The sequence below is a fragment of the Lissotriton vulgaris genome, chromosome 9 (genome assembly GCF_964263255.1).
Source record: "Lissotriton vulgaris chromosome 9, aLisVul1.2, whole genome shotgun sequence".
Classification (NCBI taxonomy): domain Eukaryota; kingdom Metazoa; phylum Chordata; class Amphibia; order Caudata; family Salamandridae; genus Lissotriton; species Lissotriton vulgaris.
The window spans coordinates 146,768,420-146,784,441 of NC_141697.1; the positions used below are offsets into that span (position 1 = coordinate 146,768,420).

At 44.3% G+C, this 16,022-nt stretch overlaps 1 protein-coding gene across 1 annotated transcript in view; it reads right to left on the reverse strand.

The window, feature by feature from the left end:
• MGA (MAX dimerization protein MGA) overlaps positions 1 to 15,358 on the reverse strand; it is a 734,728-nt gene extending 719,370 nt beyond the window's left edge. The window contains exons 1-2 of the mRNA XM_086937233.1: positions 15,044 to 15,358; positions 10,880 to 12,026 (exon numbers count right to left, since the gene is read on the reverse strand). Of these exons, the coding sequence (XP_086793359.1) occupies positions 10,880 to 11,979 (1,100 nt within the window). The 5' untranslated portion in view covers positions 11,980 to 12,026; positions 15,044 to 15,358. The remainder of the gene's footprint in view (positions 1 to 10,879; positions 12,027 to 15,043) is intronic.
• Positions 15,359 to 16,022: the final 664 nt, after the last annotated feature.

Sequence of the window (16,022 nt, forward strand, 5' to 3'; positions counted from 1 at the left end):
TGCTGTATGCAGCCTGTTGCTGCAGCCTGCTGCCCCGCTGCTGTTGGTGAAGCTACTGATACCATTATCGCTGCTAAAGCGCGAACGATGGTGTGGTGAGCTTAGGAGCTGAACAGCCGTCCCTCTGCGAAGAGCCCAGCAGATGCCAAGCTGCCCGCGGAAGCTGTCCCCCCTCCTCCTCCTCGACGCGCTGAAGAGAGACGCTGCCTTTCTCCCGCAGAGAAATCCAGCTCCAGCGTTTCTAGTCTGCCCTCGCGGGTGACTGGGATACAGAGTGCCTCCTGAAGGAGATACCAGACCTCCATCATTCTATTCAGAGGTATGGTGTTGACTAAACCCTTAGATGAGAATTCTTGAAGCAAACCTTGGCAAAACCAACTTAACTTAAAGCTACTTACTTACTCTCCTTTCACGTGTTAGGCTTAGGTCAGGCACACTGGGGTAGGCGTAGTTAGAAGCACCAGTTGAGTATTTTAGCCTAATGTATATATGACTGTATATATGTTTTATTACTTTTAAACCATTGTATGGCTAAGAAACCATATCAATGCTTTTACAGTATTATTTCGCAATACTTATCTTACTGTACGTACTTTTTATAATAACAAGTCTTGCAATTGTGGCAATACATTTCTCTTGTACGAGAAGAAAGACTGTTCAATAAATGTTATCCCTTTATCGACAAACGCCTGTCTCTCTATTCTCTACATATCGTGAAAGTAAAATGCACTAACCTGACTGAGTAAAATAACTGTCTATTGTTTCACACGACCCTAGAGATTGACTCTTAATCTGAGGAGCAAAGTTGTCATGTTGCACGGTTGTTGGAAAACTGAATCCCTTCTTGTCTGTGCCAGGGAAGCCGATCACTTCCTATGCAGAGAAGAAAGTTTCCAGTGACCTCTGAGCTAGTTGGTAACACACCCAATTAAGTTTAGCATAGTCAGTAGAGGCCTGGAAGATCCGCACTTCTACGTCGATACTACGGTTTATGTTATTCCAATGCGCAGGGCCTAGTGGGAAACTAGGAACTACACTACAAAATCATATCCAAAACCCAACGATCTGATGTTATTTTTGACCAATTGCAAAAGTTTTGGGAGATTCGACCTTCAATCTTTAGAGCAGGATAAGACTTTTTTAGAAAGTCATTATTTTTTGGAGGAGTTACCCCCTCTGTAGGTGGATTTTCTCCTTAGTGGCCTGGAATCAGGAACCACGTGCTCCACGAAATGGTCACGTCCAATATTGGAGAGATCCTAGGGCGCAAGCAGTGTCTGTATCCTTTTTGATGGACTCCAAGGCACCGTCCACATGCTTGCCGAAGAGGGACTCTCCATCGAAGGGCAAATCGAGTATTTTTGCTTGCACCTCAGGCTGAAAGGACGTAGCCTTAAGCCAGCCCTGCCTTCTTAAGACTGCAGCACCTGCCAATTGTCTCAAACCTGTAGAGGAAATATCGATTGCGCAGTCTATAATTTCCGATGAAATTCTCACCCTCTTGCAGGATCTTATGTGCCTCTGCCCTAGAGGATTGAGGAATCAGGTCGACCAGGGCTGCGATCTCTGACCACATTTGTCGGTCGTATCGGCCGAGGATGGCTAAGGAATTTGCCGTCCTGACTGTAGTCGCAGCCATCGTGGTGAACTTTTTGCCGATTGTATTCAGGCGTCGACCTTCCTGGTCCGGCGGGAACGTTAAAGGAGAAGCTGGATTACGCAATCTCTTTTGGGCAGCCTGCTTAATTACAGAGTCTGGCTTTGGTTGGTTGAGACACAAGGCAGGCAGGCGAATCTTATGGTGCCTTATATTTTTTGTCTAGGCGTGGGAATAGGGCCGGCACTGAATTAGGCCGTTCCATGAGTTTGAGTCCTTCCTTCCAAATGAAATCAATAATAGGAATGGCATGCACTTGTTTCAGAGGTTGATATTTAAAATCATAAAGAAAACAGTCCTCTTGTCTGATGACCATAGGCAAGTGGAAACGCTTCGCGGCTCTCGCCATCAAAAGGTGAAAACCCCCAATGTCCACTGAAGGAGAAGCCAGAGGAGAGGCAGGAGGTGGAGACAGAGTCTGAGCCTGGTAATTGTCCCAATCTGCTAGGACAGCGTCATCATCTTGGTCTGTATAGTTATGATTGTCATCATCATTACCAGGGTCCTGAGGAACTGGTGATCGGGCCGGTGCAACCTGTAGTGACTCCTAATTTGGAGGAGGCGGTGGAGAGGCCTGCGAAAAAGGTGGAAACGACAATTGTAATCCTCCAGCATACATTGATGGTTTGTGATCAAAGTCATTGGTAACTGAGCCATAGGAACATCATATCATGGTCATCATCACGTGGGTCATCTGGAACGGAAATGTGCGATTTCCGTTCATCATAGATTTGATATGTAGCTCCGACGGGCTACTTGCAGCACGAAAGGTGTCATCTGCATACGAGTCATCTGAAGAGTCCTCCCCTGCAGACACAAATAGTTGAGCAGTTGGACCTGACCCATGTTGGACAGGGCTCAAAACCAGTGGAGCAAGACGTTTAAGTTGTAGCTGTCACCACTGTGAAGGTGGTCGCAGTCGCCAGAGAATATTGTGCCGTCGACGGTCCCGACGACGAGCTCGTCGTCGAAGTCGTCATCGAGGGCTTCGTCGATGATGTCCCAGGCGTCGACGAAGAGGTGGTTGCCGTCGACGAAGCAGAGGCCTTAGTCGTCGATGACACTGGCCCCGACGAAGAGGTTGCTGTCGTGGACGAAGTCTTCAGCGTCGACGCAGCCATCGACGACGAAGTAGTCGTTGACGAGATACTCTACGTCGGCGAGGTCACAGTCGACGAAATAGGTAGCGTCGACGAATGACGCTTAGGAAGGGTCGTCGACGAGACTGATTGCTTTGCCGTCGACGATATATTAACAATGGACAAAATAGGCCAGACCATCGTAGACGATGTAGACGTCGACAGAGTGCTGGTCGTCGTGGAAGTAGGTATAACGTCAACGGATCTCGTCGTCGTCGACGAGCTGGCACTCGTTTTGGAGGACGAGGGCATAGTGTGAATCTGCGACGCCAGAGAATTAGGTCCCGCAGGCGTAGTGGCCTGCAGATACCGTGGGGAGACAGACTTCGGAGAGTCCACAAGCTTCTTCTTTTTTAGAAAAGGAGAAGGAATCTCAGTCTCAAACCCAGGCTTCAGAGAGGTCTTAGAATGGCAGGAAGACTCACTCTCTAGATCAGACACACGGTTGTCTGAGGTCTTCAACCTCTGTAGCCACAGAAGGAGATGAGCCTCTCTATCCTTTAGGGTCTTAGAAGAAAAAGTTCTGCAAAATTTGCAACTCCTCACCTCATGGTCCGAGTATAAGCAGTAGATGCATTTTTTTATGAGGGTCCTCAGAGAAAAGACGAAGTTTTCCACAGGCAGAATAGGGCCGGAATAAAGACTTTTTAGTTGAAGACATGTTCTTGAAGTTCTGAAGGTTTGAGAATGAAGAAAATTGAGCAGAGCTCAGGGAGACTCCCTTCACACGACGCGCGGTAGAAAATCTGAGGCCTTGAGCTTCTGAGGAGAAGGTTCCAGAGGGTGCTACAGCCTGATTGGCTGGAATGTGGACTATTATAATGACATGGATATGTTACTAAAGTGAACTCTCCCTCGATGCTTTCTATGGGCCAATGTTGTTCTATGGTACTTTAAGGTTTTGTTTTCTTTTGTATATATTTTGATCTATATATATATATATATATATAGATATATATATAGATATATATATATATATACTTTCTTACCACTATTTTATATACCGTGGGACTCCCACTTCGATGACGGGGAATTATTCAAGCATGTGAATTTATGAAAGACACCCTAATACTGGAGAATCCTCCATGTGCTGAGGGATTCCGGATACCAGCGTGCATTTCTACATGTACAGGGTGTTTAAAAGCATACAATTCTTTAATGGTGGCTACGCACTTGTCTTTTACTACAAATTACGAAAGGCATTTGGCTTTCCAAAAACGCCTCTTTACACAAATTACACTAGAGGGCACCACTACAACATGACGTGCTAAATACAGTTTCAGCTAACTGTATCTCCAGCATTCACAAGTGAGTTAATTAATGTGCAGCAGGACTCCTCTGACTGGGGTCTCTCGTCTGCAAGCTATTGCAAACAAACACAGTCTGCAACAGCCAAGGCTGCCAACACAAGCAAAGCGGAAGCCAATAGGCTGGTAGAACATAAATCCTTGCTGGATTAAATCCGTCCCTATACTTTTTTACATGTACCCTCGTCTTTTATATTCTTCTCTTCTCGGCCACTTGGTGGGCCTCAATTTTGCAAGCCACATTGTCACATCATCTACAACACAAAAGGAAGGCAGATGGCACGCCAAGGCCTTTTCCCATTACATCCACACGCTATTCTTCCAGACTTATGCTTTAATATAAGCTTTTCGGTGCGAGTCCCAGAAAAAAAGATGGATCTACCGAGCTCCCCGAGATGATCATGACTTTTAAAACGTTGCTCCTTTCAGAAAACAAGCATTGGCATAGCCAACACGTCTCGCCTGTGGGACCTTATAAGTGTTTAGCCATAGCTCTTGGCACATGTGGAGGATGGTTGCACTTGAGGCTAAAGCACACGTAAAGCATCAGGCACAGGAAGCTGGGTACTTGTTGAGCAATGGTACACATAAGCTCACATAAGACAAGCTTCATAGATCTTATTGACAGACACTCCTGTGCAGACAGAAAGGGTGTTATGTAGCTGCAGCAAGAAGTTCCAGACCAGTGTTTTCATAAGATAGTTCTAGGACAGAAAAGAGGTGTGTTCCTGAACTACCTTCATGCATTCTTGGAGTTGCAGTCTTGATTACGTTACTAGAATTTGAATAGTGCTTAGAAACATTGGACTATCACCCATAACGCTCTTATTCTGGGCTCGCTTTAGTAAGGTACTCTTAAGGCAATTTGTTGTGGGTGTTGCTTGCTCATCATCTGCTGTCTGTGGTTAGTCGACAGGCTTAGCATTGAAGCGCCACGAGCATGTGCTGGGTGTCTGGAGGCGCTGTGGGGCGGGGCCGCGCCCCTCCCTTGGTGAATTAGTGATTTACTTGCGCAGTGTAATCTCCAGTGCCTCAGAGAATGTCACTGACTTTCACTTAAAATAGGCACCCTCAGTGAGAGACGACAGAGTCCGCGTGCATCAATAGGGTATGCCAGCTGATTTCACAGACACAGGGTGTGCAAGGGGAAGGGGGGGGATAAGAGCAGGGGAGGAGGGAGAGTAAGGGCAGGGAGGAAGGCCGGATATGGGAGAGCGAGAGCAGGGCGAAGTGAGAGACCGGGGAAAAGGCTAATGAGAGAGTGGTGTGGAGAGACCCTGAGACCGGATAAAGAGCCGCAAAATGGAGGGGTAGAGGGTACTTAGAGGGAGAGAACAGAGAAAAACAAGAACGGCCGCTGTGTAGGTTTGCATGAAAGTACAACGGGTTTGGTCTTAGGTTGTGCAGCCCTTAGTATTGAAGCGGCACAAGCCTGTGCCAATAATTAGCAGCAAAATTCAGCTCACTGAGCCACCCAACAATATTTATAAGGGGACTGCCATGCATGCAGTAGTCACCCACAGTTAGCACAAGGCTAACAGGCCTCTACCTCACTGCAAAGGCGATCACTGTGCAGAAACACTATGCACAAAAGTGGTCCCAGAACCTAACAATTACGGGAGCAGCAGAGTCGCTTCCACAGGTCACATAATTTTTACAAACTTTCACACGTATTAATCAGACCGAAACAGAGTTGACAGCACTCATCCCAAGAAATTCACTCACAAGAAACATCTTCCCCCTTCACTGAAGCGTTGACAATAAGCATTTAATGGAGGCAGCTCCTCTGGCCTCTCCAGAGCAGGGAACCTTGAAACAGACACTGGGGACAGGCTCCCCTTCAAAGAACTCTGCCCACCCCGCCACATTACAACAAACATCAGGAAAAAAACAACAATATTTTTCTCTTTTAAAACATGCATACTGTCAGCTCTAGCACGGCGCCCAGGAAGCCTCTCCGTTTCTGATTACTGGTGCTTAAGAAAATGTTAAACACAGTTAATGCAATATTAATCTCCTTTGGTGATACAAAATGCAATATTTGCAGGCAGCTATCGAGCTGTTTTACGCAGAGAGCAGGCGCAAACAGCCGCAGCCCGCTAGTGGGGGACGAGGAGCACAGTATTTACTGTTTTTGTGTGGATTTTGACGTGTAGGCTATGCGCAGAAACGGTGTAAGGCTTATTCTCTCAGCAGTCCAGTGCCGGGCGGCAGATGGCCACCTGAACCGATCCAGGCTTGGTTAAGAGCGAACTGCAGCACTACTATCGATTTATGGGGACCCCTGCTGGCCCAGGGAGGGGGCATGTTGACAGAGACAGGCACCCACTACTGTCATTGTGCAATGTAACTGGTGGTCATGTAAAGTGCTCCAATACCCCCGGGTCGAGTTCGTGCTATGTAAAACTGCAGCAAAAAAACGCTACCAAATTCTTGTGAATCGCATCTCGCATGACAACTGTCAGAATACATACTTTTTGCCCTGCTTGCATCTCGTTGCCACTCAGACCTCCTGCTTTAGCACTTCGTATGGTTGAGTCACTATGTTAGGTGCTGTTCAGCTAAAGCTAGTTTGCAAGTGGGTTTCAGATGAGAGAGCCATCTTCAAAGATAATCGCAAAATATTTCACGTTATTAAACACTTATTTTGGGACCGTGCTGTCCAATTTGGATAGCAGGATTTTCAGTGTTTTGGACATTTTGAAAATGCCCAGGCGTTCCTCTGTCAGACCTGGAGAATTCACTAGGGCAAATATTCTGTTTGCAGTGGCCCTTACCTGCTCAGAGAAACTCTTAAAGATAAGAGAAAACAAGCCACGCTAACAAAACAGATGGCCCCTGCGTGCCGGACACAGAAAGAATCACAACAGAAGCAGGAGTGCTTCAAAAGTGTAGACGCGCACACGGGCATGCTAATTGCAAACAGATGGCCCCTGCGCGTCACTGCTCACTCTCGCAATGTGGATGTCAGCACAAGCACGGGAACTTGAAAAGAGCTGACCAACGTCAAAAGTACATCTCCGAGAGCAGCGCATGTGCGCTGCCTAGGCGAGACTTAAACATCAGGCGAGATTCTGCATAGGAGGCGACATCGGGTGAGTGAGAGAGACGCGCACCCTGCAAGAAATGATAAACATTCTCACTCCTGCCCTAGGATCTTTGCTATTGCTTGTTTGACTGAACATTGCTCTCCTCTCCAAATACGTAATGTTTTCCTTTTGAAAGTTAATGGACAAGTCCTTACTTAAGGCACAAGAACAAATGTGAATCATTTTGGATGATCACTTGTGACTAGTTCATGACAAATTACATAGTACCAATGTTTTAGGACTGAAGTAAATTATTACATTTCCACCTTCTGTGTTTTCCATTTTTTTTGTAGAGGCAGCTATATGTTGTATATGGTCAAATGTTTCCTCATCGTACATCCTTCTGAAGTACCTCTTTGGATAACTATACAATTTTTCATTATAGGCCAGGAGGTAGGAATGTCCATGTTAAGTTTGAGGTTTTTAGTCTAGGTCTGCATAGGAATAACATTCGGCCATGGCAATATTGTTCAAACCAGCCTGAAATTTTAGGTGGTTGCAACTAAATGTGCCCACGGGGCCAGCACATCCTGCTCTGAGGGGAGCCTCCCAACCTGCAGCCTATTAGGAAACCTCTAAGGTGGCAGAATGACCTGTCTGACTCTTATTCAGCCCCTGGTAGAAATCTTGGTGGAAAGTTGAGTCCACCAGGTATAAATGGTTTGACTTTCTATCTGGCCCAGTAGGACAATGTACTGGTGGAATACTAAACAAGGAATGGGATTCCGCTCTGACTTGAGTAACAAATCAATGACTGAACTATTCAGTCCCTCACTTTGTGATGCATGTAGGCTCATGTGGGAACTACATACTTCACTGACAGAGTAGGTCCAAAGTGCTTAGGAATTGCAAATGTAGCGCAATGTGAGAATTGTGCCATTTTACTGCGATTTTAGCCAATATGAAATGTATGTAATATGACCATACCCGATTAGGTTAATAATGCATGTTCTCCTAGGCGGTATACTAACAGCTATGATTAACATTTTATTAACATATACATTAGGGCTATGCTACTTTTTAATTCACGCCTTTAATTTTTAGGTCTCCCGTACAAACAGCTCCCTTTCTTTTTCATCCTTCCTCTTTCTTTTCTTTCTTGTTCTTTCTTTCTCTCACTACTTTTCTTTTTTACCTGTCCGTCTTTCTTTCTCTAAAACCATGCCCTTCGCCCTTTCTCTCTCCCTCCCTATCATTCTCATCCTCCCTTTTCTATCTCACTTTCTTCTTACTCCCTCCCTTACAATCCTTTCTATACCTCCCCATCTTCACTTTTATTCTATCTACTGACTCTTTTCCTCAGCCTTACTCGCATCGTCCCTCACCTTCTCGATTCTTCCCAAGCTCCTTCTCTTTCTCTTTTCCACCTTCTGTCCCTTTCGTTGACTTCTTCCTTGCAGTGTTTAGCCTTCTAATACAACTCTCTATGGCTCCAGAGACATATTTATTTTAGAAATGTATGAAGGCTGTGTATAACTTGCCAAATATATAGCTCCTATGGCTGGGAAAAGAACTTCGAGGGTAGTTACAGGGCATGGATCACCTGGAAGTCTTCAACTGAGATACAGGAAGTTTACTCATACTCATCAGTGAGAGCTCTGAAATGGTAATCGGAGGAGGGTCAAGAGGTTCAAGCTTTCATTTTATGATCGCCTTAGGCCGATTTCCCTTCTGGCTCTCGACCTCTTCATAAATTTTGTCGGTAAAAAAGCTAGCAATGTTGCAGTATGTGGGAAGATGGCATACCGGGTACTGACATTGGGAGGGCTGGGGAGGGGGGTTGCTAGTGGATGACAAAACTCCATTTACAAACTTCAGTAAGTCACGAGAATTATTATAAGACTTAAGTTGCAAAGGTATTAAATTAACCTTAGGTTTTTTTACTTTTGTGGTCTGCCTCTGGATTTCTCTCAAAGATGTCACTCGCGAACCGTGCAGATAGGGTGAACATAGCGAGTGATTCCTTCTCCTTCCATGCAGACTAGTCTGCCTAACGTAGCAGTTTCCTTCCATGCAGACTAGTCTGCCTAACGTAGCAGTTTTTGTTTACAACACTTGAAAATTATCTAAGAAAGAGACAATAGTGTTTTTTGTTGAGTAATCATGCGTGTGCCATTATTCAACGCATAGTAATACATCAAATACAGTTTGTCATACTCTTCCCGGTCTCATTCTCTGAATACTCATTTAGTTCCTAACAAAGGTATCATAGTGACCTTTCTTTTGGACTTATTTGTGTGTTACTGAACAGTGTGGTGCAGGAAGTTGAGACACTACAATGCACTACAAGGGACATGAGCAATACTAAACCGCTTGTTACATGTAGTTGCCATTTTACATTTTTCCAGGCAACCATCTGTAATTACAATTCTTGATACTCTAGGATAATGTGCATTGATAGTACTACATTACTAAAATCATATATTACAATGGGCTAAGTAGTGCAGAAACATTACGCATATTATAATGGGACCAGCAATGCAGGAAAATAACGCACATTTAAAATTTCCCAATATGATCTTGTGGATGCTTGTTGTAATCTTCCCTCTTGTGTCTAAGATATTCACAGGTGGTAGATATGTGGTTCCTTAATACCTATTTGGCTGTTTCAGAATTCTGTACTGTACGAATTTACAAACCTTGGATCTTTCCAATACCAGTATACACTAAGGGACTGGTGATGTTCATCTATAAGTCAGAGGTATGCCTCACTGAATACTTTATATAAAAAAAATCCTTAAAGAATTATAATAAATACTATTCTAGCAATATTTATAGCTTATAATAACTAATGAAAGATATTCTGTTCTTGAGCTTGTAACCAAAATATCATGCTAATTAGGTGCCTCATAGTTCTGTCCAGAGCTTACTTAAGAATCGCATGATCAAAGATACTCAATGTCATTTGTGATTTATGGAGTTGGCATAGTAAGAAAATCTATGGACATATGATCTTACTGCCATAAAGACAGAAGCTATACATTTGTTATTGTTCATACGTGCAATTATAAATATATTATGAGTTAAAGTCATGGTTTCTTTGGAGTCTGCTCCAACATTGCAATATCTTTAAAAAAATGTCTGAAGTGTTTTTATTACATAAAGGTGAATTGATTTAACCGCTTCCGTGAGTCGGACGGCCCCCGGCAGTCTGACGTCACAGTGGGCGTGTGCGGAGGACGGCCGGGGGCCGTCCGCACTGTGCACGCATGGAATTCTCCCGCACACCGGGGGTTTTCCAGTTGCAGCAAAGCGGTTACTTACATGTACAGAATGTAAATATTTTCTTATGTGTTGTATATATCTCTTGTAGCCCTTTAGAAGTCTTTGTTGGACAAAACGCGTTGGCTACTGTGTTTTTCAATGGAGCACTGTTTATAAGAAAACAAATAAAGAACAATTGAACCAAGACACTATCCTTAAATGCATTAATTATATGCTGTGTGCTGATGCACCATGAAGTTTGTTGTTGTGCATGGAATGAAAATCTATGCTGAACTTTAGATGCTTTCTGACGTAACGTAAATTTTGAGTGCTGAACCATTTATAAAATCATATATATATATATATATATATATATATATATATATATATATACACATACATACACACATATATATTTATATATAAATAAATTAATCTGCTGCCTCTTCTCGTTAAAAAGACTGAATTAAACATTATGCTTACCTGGCCAAACACTCTTGCTTCATGCTTTTTACATCTTCAATTGCAACATCTGGATTTATCAAGGTCAAGGAATCTCGCTCAGCAGTAAAGGAGTCTTTCTCAATGTCACTATCCAACTTATCATGAGAACCAACCAAGGAACTCTCATTTTTCTTCAAGCTGTCTGAGCTGTGATTTTCCACTTGTCCATGAGTACTAGGTGAAGTTGAATCACTTGCACCTTCCAAGTCTGACCTCACTCTAGCAAGTACATCCTTGAAAGGTTTTGCAAGAAGTGCATCTTCCCGAAACCCTTTAGCAAATGGGTTATAGTCTATCTTAAGCTGTGTAATTTGAATATTTTGGTAGGCTGTAACAGCAAAGAACTCGGTCTGTGGAAAAGTAAAGGTGTGAACATCAGGACCATTTAGCTGAATAACTTCAGTAGCTCGGTCTGCTGGCACCAAATGAAGTCGTGGCAAATATCGGTGCATTGAATGAAGAATGATGTGACCTTCCTGATCAAGATAATTGTTGGTAAGCTTCAGCTTATAAAAGGAGACTGGTTGATGCATCCAATACTGGCCAGTAGAAGGAGATTCTGGATGAATAAATACTCTTCCTAAAACATGAGGTTCTGCTTTTCCGCTCGGCTCCCACCAACGACCATTCCACTTATATCGTTGATTATCCACAGGAGCAATATCCATGACAAGTATGTACTTCAGATTTGGGTCCAAGCCAGTAATCCAGTATCGACAGTATGGAAACATACGTCTACCCTGTTTAGTGAGAATCATCTCTGTGCTACGACGATAGAATTCATTCCACATAGTGTTATTATCCAGGACAACAGTAATTCCTGCAATCTTACAGTTGGCTGCAAGGCAGGCCTTGGATTTAGGGTTAGATGGGACCGATGCAATGGCTGGTGCATCAGTAGAACTGGAATCTGCATCTTGATCAGGCACAAATATCCCTGGTTCTGATTTGTCATTTCCCTGTGGTTGTTGAAGGAGGACAAAAAGTGCAGGTGATGTTCCAGAGGAAGGAGCGTTGTCTTTTTTCCCCAACGTAGTTTGTGATTTTTCCATGGTGGGCACTGGCTTTTTCTCAGTCATAATACTTGTGAACAAGCTGCATTTGCAGCCCCTTGATCTTCACCATTCTGCAATGAAAGAAACAAACCTATTAACCAAGAACATCATAAAAAATACCAAGCCACCTCAACTCGCTATTTTGATTCTAGATTCTCAAAATTTAGAAGAAATCGCTCAATAACCCACTCATTATCATGTTGCACCCTATTCAGTTCTAAGTCTTCATTCAGCAGGATTCCCTTAAGACATTCATATACATAGCAAATAAGCAACACAATAAATCTTAAATGTGGACTCAGCGCGATAACATAGGGAGAGGGCCTAACGGCTAGGGCGGTCATAATCAAATCTGGGGAACTGGGTTTGAGTCTTGGCAATGACGCTGAACAAACTGTGATTCTGGGCAAATCGCTTTATATCCCAGTGCCTAACAAAAATGAATGTGCCCTCATGTAATGCAACTGGTGCTATGTAAAGTGCTCCGATACCCGATTCGGGTCAAGTTTGCTCTATATAAAACTCGGTCGGAAAAAAAACATAGGTGAGGATATTCATGTGTGATTTGAGTCCTTCCATGTAATACCTGCGCTTTCTTCTGTTGTAATAATGAGCCTCTCCTAATCCCACATTGGAATCCCACAGCACTGCCCATGCTTCCGCTAGAGTACGGAGTGTAGGGATCAGATTCTGATCAATCAACCATAAATAGCATGTAGAATGCTGGGAACTCAAGAGGATATTCACCTACGTGCTCCATTAAAGGCCTGGTCTCCATGTAGGCCTAAGAAAAAAATGAAGCAAGATGCTGTACCAGTACTTGCAAGGTCCTCGTTTATAACAGTAGGAACATCTCAAGGTAGCCGAAATTGTAACAAAGAAAATTTTGAAGTACACATACAACTAACTGTCACTTTTGCACTGAATGAAACGCTGAGAGGCAGTGACACTAAGAGGCAGATAGGTACGGAATATGGTGCACATCCAAATACCAGCAAGGGTTTGAATCTCTAATATTTCTAAGGACTTCCAATCTGCATCAGACAGCCCGACAGAGTTTCATGCAGAGAAAGGCAAAAAACTAGTCTTGGCGAAACACAGAGGTCCACCTTCAGAGAAAATGTTGATGAGGAAACGATTAATAATTCTAGACACAAGAAGGATCAACTAAAACAACCCAGCTAAGTTTACTGGGAATCCTGGGGTCACATGACAGAGCAACATCATATTCATGATTACTATCAGAGTAGCTCATTAGTCCATCTTCGTATCCATTCACTACTCCTGCACTAGCCTACAAAAAGAGTAGAACCTGAAAATCGGAGCACAACTGGAGGTGGGATCACCTTTTACTAAACGAAATCTCATGTTTACAGAATGCAAAGAATTGGGTCATTCCCACATCTGTCCTACCCATACATAGCTGCGGAGTAGTAATGGCAACTACATAACGAGTGGGCAAATCAAACTCTTCCTTGATCAATGAGCAAGACATCTGCAAATCAGGGTCCATCACGTGTTCAACACTGCCACTACACCAGGCACTTAAATTTGCAAGGTACTATTTAACAGAGAACTGAAGATTGCCAAAAGGTACAAAAGAACTAAGACAGGCTAGCTGCCTCTATTGATGGAAAGAGAATCAATGACAGCCGCCACAAGATAGATCTTTGCTTCATAGTTTGAGGGAAAATTAAAACAAATTGTAATATTCTGTCTTCAAGTGTTCCGTAGGAAACTTCTAACAGGAGATTTGGGTGGAAAGTGTAAAGACTGGGTGGCACATAATCAGTGACCTTTATGGGAGCATAACAGAGAGCCTCAAATTGTTACATATTGCAAACGTGTTTATATAGTTTTACCCTGGAACTCCTTTCAGTAACGGAAGCTGGGCTCACACCTCACTACATTCATATGACTGCTCACCCTAATAATAAATGCTTTCCATTACTGAACTATATAATATACACGTTTGAATAGAGGCAGACAATACTCTTCCACGGATCCGCATTGTGGTACTTTAAACCGCCATGGTGTTTGTGCTGCAAGGGGTTTGGCCTACATTTCCTTTAAATAAAGTGATCATGAAACTTGTCCTTGACTCCAATGTGTTTTGGACAACCGTAATTCCACACCACTGCGTTGGTAATGGTAGCACTTCATCATAAGTAGAAGCCCTTGCTTCCATTCCCTCAAACTGCAATGGTCTCCTTCTCAAACGTGCCTTCACTTCCAGCACTAGACAATGTGATAAGGTTTTCTTTGTTTCTTGGCAGTCAACTATATCTCAAACCATAAGCTCTTGACTAGGGTTGCAGCTTGGCCGTTTTATTGTTACCCCATGAGCAGTATTTTGATGTGCTAGCCTGTACAAGAAGAAAACAAACTACGGTTGTTATTTTTCACCCCTCATCAGTACATACGTGAAATAGTAGGTATAAAAAATAAGTAACTAAAAAATGGGTACTAGAATTATCTTAACGATCCCTGGCGAATAAAGTTAAGAAAGATAGAAAGGGGGCGTGTTAAATATAAATCAGATGTTTTCATAAAACGTTCTACTTAAGCATCATGGTCGGGTCTTCTCAGAATTTTAAACATGAACAATTGACAGTTTTTCCCTTTACAATAGGTGGCAAGCCTACTCTCGAAGGAGGGTGAGCCCAGGTGCATAAGAGGAAGAGCTCGTTAGTGAATAGGAACAAAAATAAGGTTGGTACAGGTTTGCAAAAGAGTGACATTATAGAACCCTATGAATGAATGTAACTTTGTTGAAGATTAATATTAATAAGAGAGATAGTGAAGCTCAATAAAAAATGATAAGAGGACATGTCAAGTAAACGCTGGTCTAACACCATGGAAGGAGCATCCTCTAGCAACAGCGGGTCCTGCCATTTACTACCACAGGTCTGGAACATCTTCGAAGCCTATGCTCCCTTCAACCAGCAGGCTCCTCCAAGCAGTGTTCCAGCACTTGGTCCGTCGTTTGCTGGACGCCAACACTCCCTCACACATGACGGTCGTCAAGCGGCCCCTACATTGACCGCGCAAACATTGGCATTCAGGTCGTCGGCGCTTGAAGCCTCACCGCGTGCCTCGGGTTCTAAGGCTCTGGGCGCCCTGTGACTTCCCGTTCACGCCTCTTCCGTCGCGGAGCCCTGGGAGGCGTGAAGTCCACGCACGAGGCCAACACACAGGCTCCTCCTCATCCCAGCGCATGGAAACAAGACGGCGCTCGCCCTCCGGGGTGCAAAGGTGGAGCCCATGTCGCGCGTGGAATCTTGCCACGCTCACCCTCGCGCTTCGGAGCAATTTCCGTCTTCCGCTCTCAGGGTGTACAGTGTGCCGAGGAGCCGAGAAAAACATGCGTGCGCATAAGGCTCGACGTCACCCGCGCAGGCGTAGTGGAGACACGGCCCTCAGGTGACGCCGCTGCTCCCAGACTCCACCCACCCGTGTGTGGGCTGAACCTGCGAGTCACGTGCCACCCTGCCAGGGGACCATACTGCTAGGGGTCCGTCAAGGCTGACCCCGAGCCGTTGGGCTGATGGTGATAGCGAGGTTCTCTGTTCATTTCAACTAGAACTGACAAGAACGCTCTGGCATCACCGACCCTTCGGCAGGAGCATGGTGCCGTTAGAGACGCACGAGGATTCGCCGAGGCCCATGCGCCGCCTCTGGCGCGTTCAGTTTTTGGGTAGCGTGCTAAGCAGTGATCCTCTTTAGCTAGGGCGCAGCGCCGACACATCCTGGTTACAGTGAGCGTTCATTAATCAACGGAGCTGAAGCTCTCCCCCCGGCCACGGGCAGTTCTGACCAAAACACCTAACCCTCAGCTGTGCAAAGCTCCTCAAACGCATCCATTGGCCACCCACGTGAAAATGAACTGCTGGCAATAAAGGAGCACACAGTAAAGTAACAATTCAGTTCTTAGACGTACTTCAGTGTTAATGCGAATTACTCTTTTTATACAGTTCACACTTTATATCACTCCATTTGGCCGCAAACCCAGGCATAGCTGCGAAGGTTTCAAATTGCTTATGTGTAACATTTTCATATTTTTTGTG